The following is a 24420-nucleotide window of genomic DNA, read 5'->3' as shown; positions in this document are numbered from 1 at the left end:
ATTTAATATTGACTGAAAAATATTACAGAAATATGAAAACAGCAACTTGAATTAAAGATCCAATGCATTTCTATAACTTAACATTCTTAACATAAACTTGCCTAACAATGAAAACTGTAGTCTTTTTAAATGTATATAGCTACAGTATGTCTTAACTACATATGGGCTGTCGTTCCATGGAAGCTTCTATTATTACAAGTCCAGATGTCTGCGGATGTGGAGACGTATTCCAAACGCTCGAATGTTTTTTTTTTTTTTTAGTTCATACTCCATATCCGCATAGGGCTGTCACTTTTCGTTCGAAAATCGATTGCACAATCGATCGGACCAACCAAAAAAAGTTTCGAAAATGAAAATAGGGAATCGATTTTGACCAAACTATTAATTTTAAAATAATTAAACAATTACACAAATATAGATGTAAAAAAACGTAATTTATATCATCTAAACGCGGGTTCGGGCTTGCGCTCCGGTTTGTGAGGTAAATTAATATTAATTGATAGGTAAATCGATTAGCGCGAGAAAGATGTGAAATGGATGAGTAGGTGTAACGGAGGCTTGCCTCTGGCGAAAATACGTTTCGGTTGCACCACCAACTAAAGCAAAGTTCTGAGGTGTGGAAAAGTTTTGACCATGTTTATAATGAGAATAATGAGTGAATAATCACCATCAGTGAGCGCAGGAACACATTGAAGACATCTACAGTGGATTCATTCATTTTCCTCCACAAAACACTAGATCTAGCCTAATCTCTGTGAGTAAAGGTTTTTCAAATGATAACTATATATCCATTAAGGCTTAAATGCATAATGTGGACAGAGTATTTACGCTAATGTTGGCATTATTCTTTTATTAAATGTCAGCTGATATGAGAAGCAAACCCGGCGGAGCCTTTATCTTAATTTCGTTATTGCCAAATACCATATCTTAATTTAATCTGTTGGTTTATTTATAGGCTAAATGAGTCTATGTCTATTTAGAGTGCTGAGATACGATGTTACAGAGGACTTATTTTATTTCTTTATTCCAACTTCCAAGTGGCCTAGTCTACGTTAGTTATGAATAAATTATGTTAAAACATGTATAAATGACTCATTGTTGACAAAAGGCAAAAGAGCTGTTTGTGTATGCGCACATCTGAATGTCGGGCTGCGCTGCACACTGGTTCGGGTTTAAAAGTCTGTCAATCAAAATGTACTTCGGGCTCGGGCCGAAACCTGTCGAGCTCCGGTCTAATGCTCTAATGCCAATAAATAAGAAATATTGCTGACTTGTGTGTTTGCGCTCTCGTTCGTCCGATATGTGGCGTTATAAAAGGAAATTTTTTTTTTTAGACATGGAAAATCGATTTTACAATCTATTCAATGAACACGTATGTCTTAAAAATCGAAAATGCTTTTTACACAAAAGTGACAGCCCTCTATCCGCATAGCATTTATCTAGATACCTTGCAAATGTCTTTAGAGCTGTCCGTCACGAGTAGGCTAGGCTATCATCGAAAGCAAAGTCTCTAAATGACTGCGATTCCACAGTCGACAAGGGCAGCATTTCCTCCACCACACACGCTGCTACAGCTCTCTTCACCTGTCCAGAAGTTACCTTCCCTCCCGTTCTTAAACAAAAATCTCCGTCCATTTTAACAGCACGAGTTCTCCAGTAATTAATTAAAGCGCATGCTCAATAACTGACGCAGCCGCCCCAAAACGTGATTAGAAATGCATTTTAATTTATTTACTTTAATATTTTTTCGTACTAATACATTTGTAATGCAAGTAACTTAATTTTATTGACATCAGTAACTGTAATCAAATTACATTTATTTTAAATGTAATGAGTTACATTACTGCGTTACCACGAAAAGTAATTAGAATACAGTAACGCGTTACTTTGTAATGCGTTATACCCAACTCTGTTCAGCACTGACTGGACTGGCATCTGACATTAGCTCCGCCCTGAGTGAGCTATCATCAATTCGCTATTTTTTCACCGCCAGAGCAGATGTAGACAATAATGACTCCCAAATGATTGAGGCATTCTGTTGTTGGACATAATAACGAACATAGCAGTCGTAATTTACTTTTAAATCTGAGCCTCTGAAGACGCTGGGGATTACATTTGTTTCTCAAGAGAATGTGCCCCTGGTCTACATAAATCTTCACCAACACAAAAGTGAGTATAAGGTTTGAATGAAATTTTGCAAATCACCTTTCCTAATAATGTGCTGATTAGCAAGTTTCACGATAAATGAGGCTAAAGCAAACAGTCTCTCTGAGAGCAGCTTGGAAGAGAGGGGCGAGGTCAGCAGAGCTCATTAACATTTAAAGGAAAATGCTAGAAAACGGCTTGCTCTGAACAGAGCTGTTTTTGACGAGGAAAAAAGTGCTATTTACACTACCATTGAGAAATTTTAACCAAACTGTTACAGACTTCCCATTAAGACCCTAAATAATCATATCAACTTATGGGAAATGGGCATTTAATTACCATTTTAAATTACACATTGGATCTCGATGAATGAAATATTCAAGTTGAAAACCTTACATCACTAGGAACAAAATAATGTGACAACGATCAGTGGGAACCAAAATCTTCAACCCAATGAGGGCTAAATTTAAAACCACACCAAAAATTTGAGTAAAAATGAATAAAACTAATAAATAATACTTATAATATATTAAATGCTGCTCGATCTTGCATGGATTCCATCAAAGCAACTCATAATATAAGTTAGTAGGGTGTATGGCTCCCACATCCTGTATGCACTCACAACAACGTCTAGGCCTGCTCCTGATGAGATGGTGGATGGGGTCCATGGTGCCCCGTCCAGCTCTCCTTGTGTAACGGCCCATCTCCCGAATCACTTTCATGACTCTGTTATTAAACACACCAAACCTCCCTGTGACAGCATGTATGGATGGATGTGCCATCCAGTAATGCACGGGTCAATGTATTAATAACCCGCTCCCGACCGACGTTTTCAACTAACCCGCCCGCAACTCGGACCGCAAAAAAAGAAAAAGAAAATATTGTACCCGACCCGCTTCCTGACCCGCATTTTTAAAAAGCATTTAATACTCATCGTAGCATCATTGGGACATAGGAACGTAGGCAAAAATAACTAGGCAAAAAAAAAAAAAAAAAAAAAAATATATATATATATATATATATATATATATATATATATATATATATATATATATATATATATATATATATTATAATTTTGTCAAGAATTATAAACAAATCGTCAGTAAGCTCATAATTTGTACTAAAATAGTCTAATCTGGCTATATCTATTTGTATGTTTCTGCAAGGTCAGCAGACATTGAGGCTCGGGTTCAGATCTCCGATCAGACATTTCTGAATATTCCGATCCGCTCGCTCATTCCGTGGGGTCTCGCTCAACAAAGAATGGCCAGCTGGTTTGAAAATATGCAAGGAGTCATTCTATTGTTTAGTAATAAACTGGTGTTTTCTGTGTCACTGCAAAGATGAAGTTGACGATGCGGACTCGCCATGAACGCCAGAGAGAAATGCACATTTCATATGGATTACATCAGAGAGTAGCCCGTTTATTTTGGTTTGAATATTTCCGTTTAAAAGACATTTCAAGCTGTCTGTAATATATAGCCTATATTTCTCAAATCTGTGAGGCACATGCTGAGTTTAGTTCACATGCAATGCAAGTGATTGTGCCGGTGCCTTATTACATTGTAGGCTATATATTTGCTTCTTATTTATTAAATACGGGCAACTGATTGATAAAACATTGATCAAAATTAAGATACAATTTATACAAAACGAAAATCTTTTAAAAAGAGTTTTCTATAAAACAAAACTTAATGAAGTCATCAAAATCATGTTTTAAAAACAGCGACGTTGCTCCCTGTGCAGTCTTCTTTGCCGCCTCCATCTCTGCACATTAAACATGAGCTCTTGTGTCATAATAAGTAAGTAAGTAAGTAAATTTTATTTATATAGCACATTAAACATAGCAAAGCTATCCAAAGTGCTGAACAATGTAAAATCAAATTAAAAGTAAGAGGAAACAGAAAAAAACAACAACAAAAAAAAAAAACAAGACATATAATACAATAAAACAGCAATGAAGTGAAATTAAAATGCTAAGGAGAAAAGATATGTTTTCAACCTCGATTTAAAAATGGTAATGGAAGGTGCAAGGCGGCAGTATAGAGGCAATTGGTTCCACAGACGGGGGGCAGTGACTGAAAAGGCTCTGTCACCCTTAGTTTTCATACGGGAACGAGGGAAAGATAAAAGAGCCCTGTCAGCAGATCTTAAAAGTCTGGTAGATGACAAAGGGATGATAAGATCTTTAAGATAGCATGGAGCTTGATTGTTAAGAGCTTTAAAAACAAACAACAGAATCTTAAACTGAACCCTAAAATGGACTGGAAGCCAGTGAAGAGAATCTAAAATTGGAGTGACATGGTCATATTTCTTTGCCCCAGTCAGCAGCCTTGCAGCTGCATTTTGTACCAACTGGAGGCGTAAAAGCGATGACTGAGGAAGACCTGAGTACAGTGAATTACAGTAATCTAAACAATAAGTGATAAAAGCATGAATAACCTTCTCCAAATCCTGAAAAGACAAAAACTGTTTAAGTTTGGAGATGACCCGTAATTGGTAAAAGCTGTTCCTCACGACAGAATTAATTTGTTTGGACAAACATAATTCTGAATCTATGATAACGCCCAGGTTTCTAACCTGCGAGGAAATTGAGGTGAAGTGATTGCCCTGCTCCTTAATAATATCCTTTCTTATTTTTGGAGGACCAAAAACAATAATTTCTGTTTTGTTCTCATTGAGTTTGAGAAAGTTATTTGATAACCAATTTTTTATATCAGAGACACATTCCAGCAATGGTTGAATGGAATCACCAGCTTTTAGCGGGAGGTACAAATGTGTATCATCAGCATATGAATGAAAAGAGACATTGTGCTTCCTGATAATATCCCCCATAATATCTTTATAAGATAATATCTTTCTTAAAAAGAAGCAGCCCCAGAATAGAGCCTTGAGGTACTCCACTAGTAATTGGGGCAGATGATGAGGAAAATTTGCCTAGCTCTACAGAAAAAGATCTATCTTTGAGATATGAGCTAAACCATTGTAAGGCTGTGCCCCTGATACCAATCAGATGTTCTAAACGGCAAATAAGAACATTATGATCCACGGTATCAAAAGCAGCTGTAAGATCCAGTAGAATCAATACTGCATTTTTACCAGCATCAACTGCCATCAAAATATCATTGAACACTTTAAGCAAAGCAGACTCCGTACTGTGATAAGTAGTGAACCCAGACTGAAAAGGTTCTAATAAATTAGCTGTATTTAAGAATGTGATCAGTTGTAACTGCACAACTTTTTCCAAAAGCTTTTACAAAAATGATAACTTTGAGACAGGCCGAAAATTGTTAAAGCAACTTTCATCCAAACCTTGTTTCTTACGCAAAGGCTGAACAAACGCATGCTTAAAGCAGTTCGGAACCACACCAGTGTCCAAAGAGGAGTTAATCAACACTTGGATACTGGGGCCAATTACTGGAAAAGCTGCTTTTATGATTACAGAAGGAACAATGTCCAGTGAGGAATTAGTAGACTTCATTTTGTTAATGAGATCGGAAAGTTCTATTAAAGAGACATGTTGAAAATGGCAAAATAAAAATGAACTACCAGGCGAGTTCAAAGACAGGTCTGAAAGCGGTGAAGTAAAAGATAAGCGAATGGCACTCACTTTGTCAACAAAAAATGCCAAGAATTTCTCACAGAGCCCTGCTGATGGCTCCCTAGATTAATAACTGAATTTATTGTGGAAAATAAATCCCTAGGTCTATGACAGTGTGTGGTAATCAGGTCTGAAAAATATTTAGATCTTGCTGATTTAGCAGCACTCTGAAACTTAACCAGAAAATCTTTAAAAATCTCAAGAGACACAGTAAAATGATCATGCTTCCATCTCCTCTCTGCTTTACGACACGCCTGTCTAAGAGAGCGAGCGTTGTCATCCAACCAATAATAAGATTTTATCTTAGGTTGTTTAACCTTAAAAGGAGCAATAGAATCTAAGATATTAGAACAAACTGTGTAAAACAGAGAAATCAAAACATCAGGCCCATAGGATGCCTTTTCAGCATGTGAGATAGATTTTTCAACAGCATTAGCTAGATAGTCATCATTAAACTGAGAAACAGTCAGTGAATTAATAAAACGAGAATAATAATCAGCAGGCTTATTCACAGTAGCAGAGATAACAGCAGGAACCTTAAAAAGAATGGGTTTGTGATCAGAAAATGAAGCATCATCAATGACAACATCAACTACAGAGGAACCATGTGACATTTATAAGGACAAGTGTGTGACCAAGAACATGAGTTGCTTGATTTATATGTTGAGAAAAACCGAACGAGTTTAAGATATGACAAAACTCGGCAACCAAAGGACGCCCCGGGCAGCACAGATGTATATTAAAATCACCCAGAAACAACATTCGATCATACAACGGGGCAACAGAAGTTAAAAATTCTGAAAACTCACTGGTAAAATTACTTCCAACATTAGGTGGCCTATAGATGAGAGCACAGAACAGCAGAGATGAATTAGACTGTAATACCACACACTGTACTTCAAACGATAAAAAAGTTTGAACAGAAACTGATTGAATATTAAGTGACTGTTTAAAAACCATTGCAACCCCACCACCTCTACCAGCAGATCTTGGGGTACTAATAAAACAGCAATTCGGTGGACAAAGTTCTTCAAAAGGTGACAACTCACCAGCACCGACCCAAGTCTCAGTCAAGCACAAAATGTCCAGATCACAACGGATAAAAAAGTCACGTAAAATGAAAGTTTTATTGCTAACAGACCTAGCGTTCACTAAGGCCATATTCAAGGGGGCTGTGTTGACAAGTTCAGATCCAGATGTTGAACCATGTTCAGTTGGCAAAGATTTGAACAATTCACTCCTCTTTGACGAATCTGTAAACGCGCAGGAGCAGAAAAAAATAGATGAGTGAAAAACCGGGCAAACTGGGAGATGTAAAGTATAATCCCATGAACGTCGCGACAGGTGAAGACCCTCCAAGCTCATATTATCCACCAAAAGCTCCATTGAAGACTGTATCGAAGACGCAATTGCCCTTCTGATTCTCACACAAACACCTCCACGATTACCTCTCTTCCTGCGGCGCTTCCTTCGAGGAACACAGGACGGTAACTGGCGAGCGCACTCCAGCGCAGGTAGGTTGAATGAGGATTGAGAGTGAGATTGCAGAGCGGGACACAATCCAGGGTAATCTCCCATACGATATTTAATATTAATTAAAGCTTGGCGATCGTAGCTGAGCACTGAGACTGCATGGAACCAGTGGAAAATCATGCATAAACGAATAGCCCAGATGTGGGGCGAACAGGTACCACAGGTACACCAAACTGAGACAAACGTAGGACAGAGAGACGGCAAGCCGGGTTCATTGGCGCCATCTTGCATCTTGCTATGCATCTTCATGCAAGTTATTCAGCCAATAAAGTGTAGGTCTATGTATTTCAAAAATGTGTCTAGTACTAGGACCCGACTGACCACGACCCGAATATCATTAAAAATATTTTTTGATTGACTCATAACCGCGGGCGACCGCAGGCACCCGCTCATTTTGGATCAACCAGCGCATCACTGGTGCCATCCTATAGGAGCTAGACTACCTGTGCAGCATGATTGGGTTGCAGGTACTGCCTCATGCTACAAATAGTGAGAAGGACCCAAAATTAAAACACAAAATTACAAGACAAATCAGTCAGGATGGGTAAGGACAGAGTTTGACTTTAATTGACTTGGTATTATAATGTGATGATTAAGTGTTCTCTTTCCTTTTTTATCAATGCATAATAATAATAATAATAATAATAATAATAATAATAATAATAATAATAATAATATATTATTATCCAGAATTCATTAACTATGTTAACTTATGTCAGGTAAACTGAATGTGTTTTATTTGAGACAGAAATACAGAATCGTTTAAAATAGCTGATTCAACAAGACATCATTAGGTTACACCAACTGAAGTAAATTTTAACAAGTTCTGTTAGAAATATTCACATTCAGTTTTACTTGAGAGATTGGATGTGTTTTTACAGGTACCTGTTTGGACAGAAGGTGGATGGAAATGCGTTTGTGGTGTTTGGTGTGATGGAAGATGAGAAGAAAATAAGTATTCCTGCATCTCTGCAAAAAGTTCAGGTGTGAGACATTAAACTTCTCACAAATTTGGATCAATATAATTTCTGCTCACCTGGAGGACAATTTAAGTGGTTAAACAGCATTTCATTGTCTTGTAGACTGATGTTGCTGTGTTTCTCATATATGAACAGATAATGAAAGGAGAGGGTACTGCAGAACTGACCAATGATATGATCACTGACACCTTTCCAAACATTAACCAGCTGGTTGGACGATCCATCTATGTTTCAGTCAGTCTTTTAACAGAAAGTGGTAAGACTGGACAGATATGTCTGCACATGTTTACCTGCACGTGTGTGATTGTAGGAGAAGCTAATCGTGTGTTTCAGGCAGTGAAATGGTGGAAGCAGAAAGGAGAGGCATTCAGATTGTGACGTCACCGTACACCATCCACTTCAGAAAAACACCACACTTCTTCAAACCTGGGATGCCCTTCGATGTCTCGGTATTATACGTTGACTAGATAGTTGAGAACCTGAAGAGTTATAGTAACAGAATAACAATTCCATCAATATATTAACAGAGATCACTTATTTATTTATTTATTATGTTTGGCCTTGGTTTTATAAAAAGGTATACGTAACAAATCCTGACCAGACGCCTGCTGAAAATGTAGAATTGGAGGTCAGTCCTGGAGGGGTCAGAGGTCAAACAAGATCCAATGGCATTGCAAAGGTTACGGTCAACACTCCGGGAGGATCTTCAACACTGGAGATCACTGTAAGACCTGCCAATATGTGGAACAAGATTGAGTTTGATAAGTTTATTTGTTGTCTGTGTGAATCATTATGAATACATTTTTATAAAAAAAAAAAAAATCAGGCAAAGACCAAAGATCCAGAAATAATAGATGAAAAGCAGCAGGCAGTGAAGAAGATGACAGCTCAGGCCTACAAGCCCAAAGACGGCTCCAAAAACTACCTGCACATTGGCATTGATGCTGCAGAGCTGCAGATCGGTGATCCAATAAAAGTAAATCTGAACACTGGACAAAGTCCTGGAGTCAAAGATCAAGACTTAACATACATGGTAAAGATAACAGTTATTTCTTATTCATCTGCACCACAAATCTATCAGTTAATGACATCAATATGCTACCACAGCTTGTTTGAAACCATACAAAGATGCTTAAGTTTATTTGTTACTTCTCTGCTTCCTTTTCAGATCTTGAGTAAAGGTCAGATTGTAAAAGTAGACAGGTTTAAGAGGAAAGGACAATCTCTAGTGACTCTGCCTGTGACTGTAACCAAAGACATGGTTCCGTCCTTCCGCTTCGTGGCTTATTACCATGTGGACCCATCTGAGGTGGTGTCTGATTCAGTCTGGGTCGATGTGAAGGACACGTGCATGGGAAAGGTGGGTCAACAATCACAATAAACAGTTGATGTGTCAAGGTCTGACACACCATCTCTTGTTTTAATAACAGCTCCAGATTAAGGTGAAGGACAAGATGAATACCTATGGCACAGGAGATGAGGTCAAGCTGCAGATAACTGGAGATCCTGGAGCTAAAGTTGGTCTGGTGGTGGTTGACAAGGCCGTGCAAGTCCTTAACAAGAACAGACTCACTCAGACTCAGGTGAAGGATCTTCATCAGCATCTCAACAATCACTGAACTCTTGAGATTGGTTTATAAATGGTCTCTTGTTGCTGTAGATCTGGGACGTCATAGAGAAGCATGACACCGGCTGTACAGCAGGAGGTGGGAGGGACAGTATGGGGGTTTTCACTGATGCAGGTCTGATGTTTGAGTCCAACGGTGCAGGAGGAACCAACACCAGAACAGGTTTTATTATTAATATGATTTCCTTATTCTACAGGTTTTTTTTTTTTTTTTTTTTTTTGTACAAAACATTTTCCCAAAGGTTATTGTCCTTTAACTAAGGCATTTATAATCCCATTAACTGAATAACTCTGGTTGTAAATCTGAGGTGTCATATGTGTGAAATTCTCCGTCTTACTGTAATAAGTTTTTTGTCCTGTTGTTTCTATTGTCTTTGGTCATATATTGACCTTCATATATCTTGACTTTCCTGTTGTTTGCTTCCCATGTCTTATTTCCTTGGTTTTGGAATATAATTGATGAAGTTTACTAAATAGATCGTATTGCTCTTAAATATATATATATTTTAAAATAAACTAACTTATTAAACTGAATTGTCCTCTAGTGTCTGAGTGTCCTAAAACTTCAAAGAGAAAACGAAGAGCTGAGAGTCTCCAGCAGATCACTAGTAAACTGGGTGAGATGCCACTTTTTTCTGATTATATTCTTTCAATTCAAATCAGAAAGGATTTTCTGGGCTTTTAAATCCCTGATATACTATCTATTTTTGTTCTTTGCATAGGATAGAAAATGTTTGGATAAATATGTAAATGAGAACTGCATGCTTTCCTCTCAAAAACAAAATAAGACAACAAAAATGAAAGTAGTCAGAAAACAGTTGAGAAAGCATGTGATTATAGATGTGTGCATGTTAGGACCAGCTTTGCAATTCAGCACTCAAGTCATGTCACGATTATACATTTAGCACTTTGCTTTAACTAAAGCAGCTTCACAGTCTTAAACAGTGTGTAACTTTAGATTAATATTTTTACTACTGCACAGCAAAATCCCCAGTGTTAATTTAACACTCTTGAGTGTGGACTCATATAAACACTAAAGCAGTGTTAAAAGTAACACTGAAGCAGAGTTGAAGTTAATGAGATAATTTAGAAGTTAATTGAGTTATGATTGAGCATTATTGAAGACACCTGATGTTAACAAGCAGAATCACCAAACGAGAAAATCACAATTTGTGAGTCACCATTATAGTGGTCAATGTTTGATTTAGTTGGGATCTTGACCCTTCAGTTATTATCTTTAGATTTTATGTGGCTGTGGTGACTGAATTATATCATACAGACAGACCACAGCAAAGGCAATCATGTGTGCCATTGATTGTGGTTTGAGCTATTTGTTATAGAGTGACCTGAATGCCTGAGTTTAAGTTTCTTTACTGCATACATAAATTAAGTGAAAAAGAAAAGTAAGCAACCCAGAATTTCTGACACAGTATGACATGTTTTTAATAGTTAGTACTACGTAAAAAAATAAATCTTTTGTTTAGACACACAGACATCTGGAATCAGCGTGAGCATCACAACAACGGTGACCATCAAAAAAGCATGTTGTAGCCAATAAAAACTCATCCATGGCTCCCATCATGCATTGCGGCATGAATAAATTATGAGCTGAACTGTCTTTTTAACTTTTTATTCTAACTATATTTTACTTTTGCCGTTTTTATGTTCATTTTTTTGTATCTAGTTTTGTGATGTTCAGAGTTGGTCTGGTTACTTGAATATGCTGTTTGTCACCGTTGTTGAGATTCATATGCTGATTATTGTTATCTGTGTGTGCCTAAAATGAAAAAAATTTAATAATAAAAAAAAACAATCACTTGCAAGAGATACCTACAAAATGTATAGAAAATACAGATTTTTTCATTGTGGAATCAAAGCTGTGACAATCAATAATGGAAGTTTTACTTTGAGAAAAGACTGTAAATGAGTTCAGTGAATCATGTCAAACAACGATTACATTTAAACATAATCATCAACACGCGATGATTTTTGCTCTTGGTTTGACAAACAAACTTTAAAAGTAAAAAGTTACAAGCCAAGATCCCAGCTAAAGCAAACACTGAACACTATAATGGTGACACACAAATTGTGATTTTTCTCGTTTGGTGATTCTGCTTGTTAACATCAGGTGTCTTCAATAATGCTTAATCATAACTTAATTAACTTCTTAATTATCTCTTTAACTTCAACTCTGCTTCAGTGTTACTTTTAACACTGCTTCAGTGTTTATATGAGTCCACACTCAGAGTGTTAAATTAACACTGGGGATTTTGCTGTGTGTCTGACCTCAATCGACTGAAGAGACAAAAAAGACCGGAAAATATTTTCACGCCAAAGAAGGCGGAGCTACAGAAGCACACCTACCTATAATCATTACTGGTAGTTCGAAGGTGAACGTTTCTTTAAAGTTTGTTTTGGCAAGCTGTTTCAAGCTAACAAACATCAGTTTGTTCTTGATTTTGTTTGAAGTATACCAGAACATTTACTGTGTTAAAGACCCAGAGCCCTTCTCGTTTAGGTCAGTTCTCAAACACATTTTTATGTTTGGGTTCTCCTACTTCCCTCATTGTTCTACATCGACATTGTCTTCTCAGCTGGTAAATACACTGGTGAACTGAAGCAGTGTTGTGTTGATGGGATGAAGGATAATAAACTCGGCTACACCTGTAAACAAAGATCCACGTACATCGTCGATGGGCAAGAGTGTGTCAAGGCCTTCCTGGACTGCTGTGACCAGATAAAAGATCGCAAGAACATGAAGACCGAAGAGGAGGAGATGATTCTGGCTCGCAGTGAGTTTATGAACTGATGGCTCCGCTAGCTTGCACCGTCCTATCAGAAGCTATCAATGTATAAAATAAACTGAAAATACAGCATACAATTCTCACTTGAACTTGTCACAATGTCAAAGCAGTAATTGACACTGATATTTTGAGGTTTGGGTACTTTGGAAAGTAGGATAATAGTGGAAGTGGATAGTCATCAGAGATAATAATGATACAATTTATATGATAAGATTATCTGATGTTTTTCCACCGTTTCATTGTTTTTTTCTCTGTCACAACAGGTGATGATGATGATGACTATTACACAGACTCTGAAGAGATTGTGTCACGTACGCAGTTCCCTGAGAGTTGGCTTTGGGAGGAGATTGATCTATGTGACAAATGGTGAGTAGGAGACACTAGACACGTCTTAGACAAGTCACTGGCAGTGAATAAACATCATGATCTCAGCTGACTTGAGCTGATGACCTCCGACAACAAAGAGCATTGTTTCTCAATTATCTTTGATATTATGCATTTTTTTAGCTCAACAACATGAAATGACATCCATTAATGTCATTCATAGATGCTAATAAGAAAGCAGTAGTGGTATACAACAGTATTTCATCAGCTTATATTCAGAAAACATCTGAATCTCGTTGCTTGTTAGACATAATTCCTCCAGGTCGCCAATCTTATGATGCTTTATTAGGCTGAGATGAATTTAGATATTAAACAAATGTTATAACTGTACTTCAACAGTTTCTGTTATTTATGGTATATTATATTTCATATTTGTAACTTCACATTTATATATCTCATATTCCAGTCCAACACCAGCCAAAGAAAAAGTGATCTATCTCAAAGACTCTATCACTACCTGGCAGATCTTGGCTGTCAGTCTGTCACCAACACTTGGTAAAGAGAAGCTGCAAACACACAATACAGTCATGCCCACAAATATTGGCACCCTTGGCAAATATGATCAAAAAAAGCCTGTGAAAATTCATCTGCATTGTTAATCCTTTTGATTTTTTATTTAAAAAATTCACAAGAATGTATCCTTTCATTGGATAATAAGAATTTAAAACGGAGGGGAAATATCATTATGAAATTAATGTTTTTCTCAAATACTCGTTGGACACAATTATTGGCACCCCTAGAAATTCTTATGAGTAAAATATCTCTGAAGTATATTCCCATTCATATTCACAATTTTGAGCACTCCAGCATGATTATAAACATGAAATTATCCAGCCATTGCTTCCTGTTTCACAGAAATATAAAGTGGAGGGAAAACAAAGCCCAAATGCCCTTAATCATCCATCACAATCAGAAAAACCAAAGAATATATTTCTGATGTGCAGCAAAAGATGATTGAGCTTCACAAATTGGTGAAGTGGCTTTAAGAAAAGAGCTAGAGCAGTGAGAATTCCCATTTCCACCATCAGGACAATAATTAAGAATTTACAAACAAAAGAAAATGTTAGAAAACTGCCTGGAAGAGGTTGTGTGTCTATATCGTCCTAATGCATTGTGAGGAGGTCAGTTCGAGTGGCTAAAGACTCTCCAAGGATCACAGCTGGAGAATTGCAGAAAATAGTTGAGTTTCTGGTTCAGAAAACCTTTAAAAAAAATTTCAAACAGAACCTACATCAACACATGTTGTTTGGGAGGGTTTCAATAAAAATTCTCCTAGCTCATCCAAAAACAAACTAAAGCATATTCAGTTATCAGACACGACTGGAACTTCAAATGGGACTGGCTTCTATGATCAGATGAAACTAAAAATGAGCTTTTTAGCAGTAAACACTCAAGATGGGTTTGGTGAAAACAGGGATAAAAAGTACCCCATGTGTACAATGAAATATACAGCTGTATTTTTGATTTTGTGGGCCTATATTTCTGCTGGAGGTCCTGGACATCTTGTTTAGACACATGGCATCATGGATTCTATTAAATACCAACAGATAAAAAATCAGTAAGTGACTGACTCTGTTAGAAATCTTATAATGGGCCATGTTTGGATCATTCAACCGTACAATAATCCAAACACAAACCTCAAAAACAACACCGAAATGGGTCACTGAGCTCAAAACCAAGCTTCTGCTATAGCCATTCCAGTCCTCTGACCTGAACCCTACAGAACATGAGAGGAGTGAACTGAAGAGGAGAAGCTGGGAATCTGGAGGGTCTGGAGTGATTCTGGATGAAGGAATGTTCTCTGATCTCTTGTCAGGTGTTCTCTAACCTCATCAGGCATTATAGGAGACAGTTTTGAGCTGTTAAACTGGCAAATGGAGGTTTAAAAAATAATTCAATAAAAGGGTGTCCTTAATTGAGGTCAATGTGTATTATAGAAAAACATTTATTTCAGAATGATATTTCCCCCCATTTTAAATTCTTAGTATCCAATGAAAGCATACATTTTTCAAAAAAAAAAAAAAAAAAAAAAAAAAAAAAAAAACATCAAAAGGATTAACAATGCCGATTAATTTTCACAGCCTTATTTGATCATATTTGCCAAGGGTGCCAATATTTGTGGGCATGACTGTACATGCTCTGAAAAACATAATCATCATCCTCCACACTGTAAAAAATGATTCACTTTATTTACTCAATAAAATTGTTTAAAATGTTACATTCAATATTATTAATTAAATTTAACACTTTATAATTAATTATTAATAATCAAATTAGATGGTTACAACCAACCATTCAAAATGAGTAGAATAACATGAAAAAATTAATTACAATTTTCACAAAAAATATTGATTTTATTGAAAACAAAGAAACAAAAAACACTATGCTAAAGAATACTATGTTATACATGCCAGGCCAGTAGTTGGCGATCATGAAACACTATACATGTTCACATTTTTGTTGCTTAAATAGATATGATACAGGCATCATGTTCAGAAGTTTGTGTCTTCAGTCCCCCAAAAGTTATTGAAGACACCTAAGGTCCACAAACAGAATCACTGAAGGAAAAAAAGGTACATTTATAGGGTTACCATTATAGTGGTCCGTGTTTGCTTTAGTTGGGCTCTTGACCCTTTACTTTTTAATGTTACATTTTGTACTGCTGTTGTAACTGAATTATAACAGCTAGATTTGCTGACAGAATTGCGGTGGTCCTGGTTATAATCTAGCACAATCTTTGTTTGGCCTGAGCATTATAAATGGAGTCTGTTCTCAGAGACAAATTGACATTCATTAAAGCAACATCTGTAATTCTGCAATAGAAGACCTGGATTTTTATGTGAAATCCAGAGTTTAAGAATTCTGATTAAGAAAAAAAAAAATGCGATGGAGAAGGGAAACTTTCTCTTTGGCACTAAGTGACATCAAGAACCAGCATATGAATCTCAAGAATGGTGACAGACAGCATGATGGGATCCATAAATTAGTTTCGATTGGTGGCATCCAGAATGCAGTGCAGCAAGATTTTTGATGGTCACCATTGTTGAGATTCTCAGGCTAATTCTTGATGTTTGTGTGCCTAAATAATTTTTTTTTTTTTTTTTTTAAATGTCCAGACCTTATGCTGTTCAAACATAGGACAACTGAAACCCAGACCAAATGCTGTCAAAACAAACAACACCACCTGATCTTACTCTTTATTGGCTTATCTAGCGGCAATCTCACAATTACAGCAACCAAAAAAAGTTTTGTTTGAAAGGTTAAGGGTAAAGTTCCCATTTACAGCAAACACTGACCACCGTAATGGTAACCAAAATTTAGATTATTCTCCTGCAGTGATTTTGTTTGTTAACATCAGGTGTCTCCAGTTTTGGTAGCTTGAAAACATGAGCTTTTGAACATGATGCCTGTATCATCTCCATGTAATCAACTAAAACATGACTTTGTAAATTACATTTTTGGGCTGTGTTTCTTAGTCGCCAACTACTGGCCTGGTATGCATAACATAATGTTCATAGTGTGTTGTTTTTCTTAAAGAAATGTTATTTTTTTGTTGTTGTTTCTATTTGTTTAAACTTAGCTTATTTTTTGTGCTATTTAACTCATTTTGAATGGTTAATTTCTAAGTATCTCATTTGATTAATTCTAATGAATTCTTATGTGTTAAATTTAATTAATAATATTGCTTGTAATCTGTTGCCACAATTTTATTAACTAAATATAATGTATTATTTTTAACAGTGTACACCAACTACACACGCATTTCCTATCATGTATGCCTATGAAAGATGGTCAAACCAATCACAGTAGGTATGGGGCGGGTTAATTTGTGCCACCCCGCCTCTATATGCAGGCTGCAGCTGGGTGCTTCTCGTTTTATCCAACAAAACCGATATTTTTAAATATATTTTAATTATTTTTTTCATGTTATTTTACTCATTTTGAATAATTTCTTTCAAGCATCTCATTTGATTAATTCCAATTAATTCTAATGTGTTAAATGTAATTAACAATATTGCTTGTAATCTGTTGCCACAATTTAATTGAGTAAATATAGAGTATCACTTTTTACAGTGCAGGAGCTGCTGCTTTAAATCCTTCTGTGTGTCTGTGTTCCTCCTCAAAGGCATCTGTGTGGCAGAACCTGAGGAGATGGTCGTTTTTAAGCATCTTTTCATTGACCTAAAGATGCCTTACTCAGCTGTGCGCGGCGAACAACTGGAAATCAGGGCCATTATTCACAACTACACCCCAAAGAAGCAGAAGGTGGACTACTTTTAATATAAAAAATTTATTCAGTTTTAATGCACATTATAGTCATGTGGATTGTAGAAAACATTTTTGCTTGAGTCAAATCATCTAATGATAGCATGCACGGATCCTGAGACTCATTTCAGGTTTTTGAGCTGCTTGTGACTCAAACTGAAGAAACGTGTAGGATACTGTCCTGTGCTGAAACAGAAATATATCCCATCATCACACATTTCATGTTAAACCCATATGCATTTATTTTGGAGGAAGTTTCATCTAATATATTAAATGATTTGAGTCTCATTTTATTATTTTATGCAGGTGCGTGTGGAGTTCATGGAGACAGAAGATGTTTGCAGCTTTGCCAGTAAGAAAGGCAAATACAGAACGACAGTATCTGTTGAGAAAGACTCCAGTATATCAGTTTCATATGTGATTATTCCCATGACGCTGGGAAATCACATGATCGAGGTGAAAGCTTCAGCATATGATGCCATCTACTCTGATGGAGTGAGAAAGCCGCTGAAGGTGGTGGTAAGTCTAATGGAAAATTCTGACACTTTATTTTATTTGGTTATTTGTATCATTAGTAGAGGTTTGTCACTTTGAATAGATAAACTAGAGCATCATGGGTAGTTAACACTCTATCTCTCTCTTTCAGTCTGAGGGTGTGCTGATTCCAGTACACAGAAAAAATGTGGAGCTCAATCCTGTTAAGAATGGTGAGATTTACTGTGAACCATAGAAACTTGTATTCAATCACAAAAACCAGTGAATTATTGTGATTTTACCTTCGGTCAGTCAAGACAAAAACATGTATGAATACCAATGAACTCCTGCTCTTTTCTCGCTCAGTACTTCAAAAACCAAAAAGCAAACCAAATGTGATCAGCATGTGACTCATGTCTCTTCCTCCATCTTTATGTTCTTCACTATTTCTCGAACAGGAGAAAAACCTATAGTGGTAAAATCTGAAATACCAGTTGATCGAGTTCCAGACACCCCTGCTAACACCTACATCTCAATAACTGGTAAGGAAAAAGATGCTTTCAGTGAATGAGTGATTTTTTTTTTTTATTTCATTTTTTTTTTAAGAGTTCAAGTCTATATCTATCATAATGTCATTATAATCAAACTGTCTATTTTCCATGACAAATTTGTTTCATCCGTACTTCATAAAGGGGCTGGTTTCTAACAACTGTAAGATTTTTATCACTTGGTCATGGCATTTGCCTCATCTGTTTGAGACTGGCCTTAATTTACAGGGCTTTGCATTAGCCAAATATATATATATATATATATATATATATATATATATATATATATATATATATATATATATATATATATAAGGCTAATGAATCTTTGACTCTGAGTAATCTTTGTTAACACAACCTATTAAAAAATAAATATCAAGCAACGGTTTCCTGTTTTCTGGCATCGATTACAAATCATGCTGATTCATAAGCATCGATCTTGAAATATGAATCATCTGCCATATTTAGTTTTTTAGTTTGTTTGTTTTTGGTCAAAAATCTATTTTAAATGGCGGTTTATTAAGGTAGCATACCTCTTTCGTCAGATATTGCTGTAGCAGCTGATAAGAACAGAACTCTGATTAACATGGAAAGGATACCTTGTATTGCATGTCGCGGTTAGGACACAATGTCTGATGTCTCTTCAGGATGACCAGTGACCATTCTGATTCCCGTGCTCTAGTGTCGAGTCAAACCAGCTCAAGCTGAATACTCAGTCTGCTTTCACTCTTTTATCTCTCCAGGTGAAGAGATCGCTCAGACAGTTGAGCAGGCCATCAGTGGAGACTTCATGGGTCGCCTTATTGTCCAGCCTCATGGATGTGGAGAGCAGAACATGATCTATATGACTCTTCCTGTCATTGCCACTCATTATCTGGACAGCACCAGTCAGTGGGAGACTGTTGGCATGGAGCGCCGAAATGAAGCTATCAACCATATCAACACAGGTGATTCGGAATAAAATCATAACATACTCTGAGAGATGCTCTCTAGAAAACTTTTGATCAAAAACAGATAATAAACAATAAACTATTTATTTTTTGTATAAAGGTTATCAGCGGCAGCTGGGTTACCGTAAAACAGATGGATCCTATGCTGCATGGACACACAGGCCGAGCAGCACATGGTATTTTAATTTCAATCAATGTTATTTGTTTTATTTTCATTGCCAGTGATTCCCTGTGATAATTTATTATTATTATTATTATAACAAGTTATTACTTGTCCCTCATTTGCACTTGTTTCTCTCCGTTAAAGGTTGACAGCATACGTAGCTAAAATCTTCGCTATGGCCAATGACTTTGCTCAAATAGAGGAAAATGTGCTCTGCAGCGCCCTCAAGTGGCTTGTCCTGCACAAACAACTGCCAGATGGGTCCTTTAAAGAGGATTCAGCTGTGATTCATGGAGAAATGGTGGTAAGTTGAATATGACTATGATAGACTGTATTTAAACTCATCTGGAGTACAGGAGAACAGGAATGGAAGCAAGCAGTAGAACTACATTAAATAACTAACTTTTGCACATCTGTAAGATCAGTTGCAATTGAATTACTACATTGAATTACACCCTGGGCGACACCCCTTCGACATTTGGGATGCACCCAGAGGTGAAGTGTCCCCCGCGCCCCATGCCCCGCTCCCCTTTCCCTTTCTCTTCTGTGTGCACTGCACCTTCTCAGCAAGCAGGGGCGCCAATTTGCCAATTCCCCACAAGAGCTTTAACATTAACCCCCCAGAACCATGAATTTAGAAATACATAATAATTAAGACGTTTAATAAAGTCTTTAAAGCAAACGGTGATAATCATGTATATGTGGCAGTGGTACGTAGCCTGGTTATGAAGATGGGTGTCTCTCCGCAATGAGGTCCACACAGCAAAATCCCCAGTGTTAATTTAACACTCTTGAGTGTGGACTCATATAAACACTAAAGCAGTGTTAAAAGTAACACCGAAGCAGAGTTGAAGTTAATGAGATAATTAAGAAGTTAATTGAGTTATGATTGACCATTATTGAAGACACCTGATGTTAACAAGCAGAATCACCAAACGAGAAAATCACAATTTGTGTATCACCATTATAGTGGTCAATGTTTGCTTTAGTTGGGATCTTGACCCTTCAGTTATTAATTCTAGATTTTGTGTGTCTGTGGTGACTGAATTATATCATACAGACAGACCACAGCAAAGGCAATCATGTGTACCATTGATTGTGATTTGAGCTATTTGTTATAGAGTGACCTGAATGCCTGAGTTTAAGTTTCTTTACTGCATACATAAATTAAGTGAAAAAGAAAAGTAAGCAACCCAGAATTTCTGACATAGTATGACATGTTTTTAATAGTTAGTTCTACGTAAAAAAAGAAAACTTCTGTTTGGACACACAGACATCAGGAATCAGCTTGAGCATCACAACAACGGTGACCATCAAAAAAGCATGTTGTAGCCAATAAAAACTCATCCATGGCTCCCATCATGCATTGCGGCATGAATAAATTATGACCTGAACTGTCTTTTTAACTTTTTATTCTAACTATATTTTATTTTTGCTGTTTTTATGTTCATTTTGTATCTAGTTTTGTGATGTTCAGAGTTGGTCTGTTTATCTGAATATGTTGTCACCGTTGTTGAGATTCATACGTTGATTATTGTTATCTGTGTGTGCCTAAAATTAGAATTCTTTTGTAAAAAAAAAAATCAGAATCACTTGCAAGAGATATCTACAAAATGTATAGAAAATACAGACTTTATCATTGTGGAATCAAAGCTGTGACAATCAATAATGGAAGTATTACTTTGAGAAAACACTGTAAACGAGTTCAGTGATTCATGTCAAACAACGATTACATTAAAACATAATCATCAACACGCGATGATTTTTGCTCTTGGTTTGACAAACAAACTTTAAAAGTAAAAAGTTACAAGCCAAGATGCCAGCTAAAGCAAACATTGACCACTATAATGGTGACACACAAATTGTGATTTTTCTCGTTTGTGATTCTGCTTGTTAACATCAGGTGTCTTCAATAATGCTTAATCATAACTCAATTAACTTCTTAATTATCTCATTAATTTCAACTCTGCTTCAGTGTTACTTTTAACACTGCTTCAGTGTTTATATGAGTCCACACTCAGAGTGTTAAATTAACACTGGGGAGTGTTAAATTAACACTGGGGATTTTGCTGTGCATGCCAGCTAAGATTTTTGGAAGCCTTAGTGATCTGAAACAAACAAGACGACAGCCAGAAGGTGCCCAGTAATGTGTTCATGCTTATAATGGGGAGGGAGGGAGGGTTGCGAGTCGTTGAGCATACTTACCGAGCCGTAGTGTCTAATAGGAGAGTGGTAGTGATTGGAGCGATTTGACAGCTGACCGCATCAGCCGTTCACAGCCTTGCCTCCGTGGCCTGACTGAACTGACGCTGCGCTCGATTTCAGACAGGAACCACTTTGGCAAGTTTACTTGAGTTTATTGAACACAATTTATCTTTGGCGGTATGGTTCCTTATTGGGGTTCTTGCTCCCAGAATAATTGAACATACAAGAGCTTTAACATTAACCCCCAAAACATAATGAGAGTATTACTGCCTGAAGAAGAACCCCAAAACCAACCTTGTTCCAGTCCTGCAAAGAGAAAAGACAGTGTTATTGAGATATCCTTAATGTAACCTACTGGCTAGCGAAGGGGTATCTCCCTTCTAATGAGGCAGAAAATAGCGGGCCTCTCCATAATTAAGGTAGCTGGTAATAGCAGCGAGGGTATTTTCTCCAGCAGGAGAACCGCAAACGAGCATCATGTCCCTGAGCTTGGTATGAGTGGTAGGAGAGTAGCGTTTCCTTGTTTCCTTCCTGCAAAAGAGAAAGATAATGTTATGGAGAAGTCCTTAAGCAGCCTATGGTAGGAGAGGCGTGTTCTCCTATCTAAAGCGAGGGAGAGAATAGCAAGTCCCCTCTTATTTTAAGCAGCAGGGGTGTTCATCCTCTGCTGAAGGATGAACAGCAGTCTCCTGCAGCCATAGCAGCAAAGGGTGTTCTCTCCAGCTGGAGAGAACAGCAGGTCCCTTTCTTCTGAGGGGGAGTTCGTCCCTCGCTTGAGGGATAACAGCGGCCCTCTCAGGTATCGCGGCAAGGGGTAATCTCCCAGCAGGAGAAAACAGCAGCCCCTTTTGCTTTATACTTTTTTTTTTTTTTCGTAGCAGCGAGGGTTTTCTCTAAGCATCTGTTCCTTCCTTCCTCATTCTTCTCATTCTCCTTCTCCATTCCTTCTAATTCGCCTCCTCATTCTTTCATCATCCATCTCCTTCTTCTCCTCATACTTCTTCTTCCCCATTTCCTTCTTCTCATCCTCCTCCTTATCCTTATTATCCTCCTCATTCTTCATTTCCTCTCCTCATCCTCCTCTTCATTCTTCATCTCCTTATCTATCTCCTTCTCATCCTCCTCCTCATTCTTCTCATCCTCCTCCTCATTCTCCTTTTTCCCTTGCGGTCAGTGTCGTATTTATCATTAAATGTACGTAGTACAAAATATCCACTGGTTATAACCAACGCTCCTATATTTAGCTGTAGATCAGCTATAGATCATTACTCTGCTTCAGAAACCTGTCCAAAAACGGTTTATGAGGAGAAACAGACATGTCTATAATCACATACTTATCACTATGAAGTAATAAAATGCAGAATTGTCAAATACGCAGGCGTTTCAGAACATTTTGTGAGCACAGATACTCAACATTACTTAATACAGTGCCATATATTTCAAGAATAAGGTCACTTGATTTTTTTTTTTTTTTTTGTTGTTTGGATGACGTGACTCAATACAACAGTTGACTAGTGATAGTGAAGTGACATTCAGCCAAGTATGGTGACCCATACTCAGAATTTGTGCTCTGCATTTAACCCATCCGAAATGCACACACACAGAGCAGTGAACACACACACACACACTGTGAGCACACACCCGGAGCAGTGGGCAGCCATTTATGCTGCGGCGCCCGGGGAGCAGTTGGGGGTTCGATGCCTTGCTCAAGGGCACCTAAGTCGTGGTATTGAAGGTGGAGAGAGAACTGTACATACACTCCCCCCACCCACAATTCCGTCCGGCCCGAGACTAGAACTCACAACCCTTCGATTGGGAGTCAAACCCTCTAACCATTAGGCCACGACTTCCCCTACATGACTACATGAACGCTTTTACCTTCTAAGCGGAGATATGTGGCCATTTTTGGAACTGAAATGTTGAATAAACCCTGAAACACAGGTGAACGTAGCCATGTGGTGAGTCTGGCCAATCGTGAACAGCTGTGTTGTGTCATCAGCGCTCCAGCTGTCACTCTGGAGAAGTGCAGGCTGAATCAGCCGGCTGCTCTCGAACACTATCGCAATACTTGATGGCACACCTTACGGTCATGTGCGTCGGCGCAGTCTTAGTTGGACAAAATTCCACACGGTATGCACTGCTTCGGTCAGATTTGCGATTGGTTTGCATGGTGCTGGTGAGTCGAACACACCTGATGCTCATCGAGTCAGCTGCTCAAGATCGGATGCAGCCAGTAATTCTCACTAATGATGCCCGATGGTTTCGGAGGATGGTTAGTCATTGTCGCCCTCTGTTGTTCCAAGAAAGTACACCAGGGTTGTTACGGCCTTGAGTAAATCCAAGCACTTCCAAGACATTTAATTTTCCAGCACTACAGACTAGGTAAATGTTTTACCTTACCTTACCTTAGTTAAGCACATGAAACCCAACAGACACCCTTGCTTGTAAAACGTTTGGATTTTAAGGTGCATAAGCAATTCCATTGTTCTAGACAAATCATCAAATTGCCAACAGGTGGCGCACTTGGCCCGGTACAACGGTTTGTATAGATGTCCTTACAATAATGATGTCCTTAGATTTTGTCCCAATAACGATTAATGTTTGTGGGAGAATTACACATCATGTTCATACATCCTTCGATATGTGATTTTTGTAGCATAACAGATGGTTAATCCATTCGGGATTTAATTTACAGACTTGCAACATTTCCCTGATTGATGACTGACGATTCCACTGC

The 24420-nt window shown here is 37.5% G+C and overlaps 1 protein-coding gene across 1 annotated transcript in view; it reads left to right on the top strand.

The window, feature by feature from the left end:
* c3a.1 (complement C3a, tandem duplicate 1) overlaps nucleotides 1-24420 on the top strand; it is a 41930-nt gene that overhangs the window by 2881 nt on the left and 14629 nt on the right. The window contains exons 8-26 of the mRNA XM_052603407.1: nucleotides 8164-8266; nucleotides 8398-8518; nucleotides 8596-8711; nucleotides 8840-8986; nucleotides 9089-9295; nucleotides 9431-9622; nucleotides 9693-9845; nucleotides 9923-10052; nucleotides 10435-10506; nucleotides 12484-12681; nucleotides 12957-13059; nucleotides 13484-13572; nucleotides 17204-17343; nucleotides 17650-17862; nucleotides 17990-18050; nucleotides 18276-18359; nucleotides 19109-19312; nucleotides 19416-19491; nucleotides 19623-19782. Coding sequence (XP_052459367.1) covers nucleotides 8164-8266; nucleotides 8398-8518; nucleotides 8596-8711; nucleotides 8840-8986; nucleotides 9089-9295; nucleotides 9431-9622; nucleotides 9693-9845; nucleotides 9923-10052; nucleotides 10435-10506; nucleotides 12484-12681; nucleotides 12957-13059; nucleotides 13484-13572; nucleotides 17204-17343; nucleotides 17650-17862; nucleotides 17990-18050; nucleotides 18276-18359; nucleotides 19109-19312; nucleotides 19416-19491; nucleotides 19623-19782 — 2569 coding nt within the window. The remainder of the gene's footprint in view (nucleotides 1-8163; nucleotides 8267-8397; nucleotides 8519-8595; nucleotides 8712-8839; nucleotides 8987-9088; nucleotides 9296-9430; nucleotides 9623-9692; nucleotides 9846-9922; nucleotides 10053-10434; nucleotides 10507-12483; nucleotides 12682-12956; nucleotides 13060-13483; nucleotides 13573-17203; nucleotides 17344-17649; nucleotides 17863-17989; nucleotides 18051-18275; nucleotides 18360-19108; nucleotides 19313-19415; nucleotides 19492-19622; nucleotides 19783-24420) is intronic.

The sequence above is a fragment of the Carassius gibelio genome, chromosome A1 (genome assembly GCF_023724105.1).
Source record: "Carassius gibelio isolate Cgi1373 ecotype wild population from Czech Republic chromosome A1, carGib1.2-hapl.c, whole genome shotgun sequence".
NCBI classification, from domain to species: domain Eukaryota; kingdom Metazoa; phylum Chordata; class Actinopteri; order Cypriniformes; family Cyprinidae; genus Carassius; species Carassius gibelio.
This window is presented reverse-complemented; position numbering and strand designations above follow the sequence as displayed.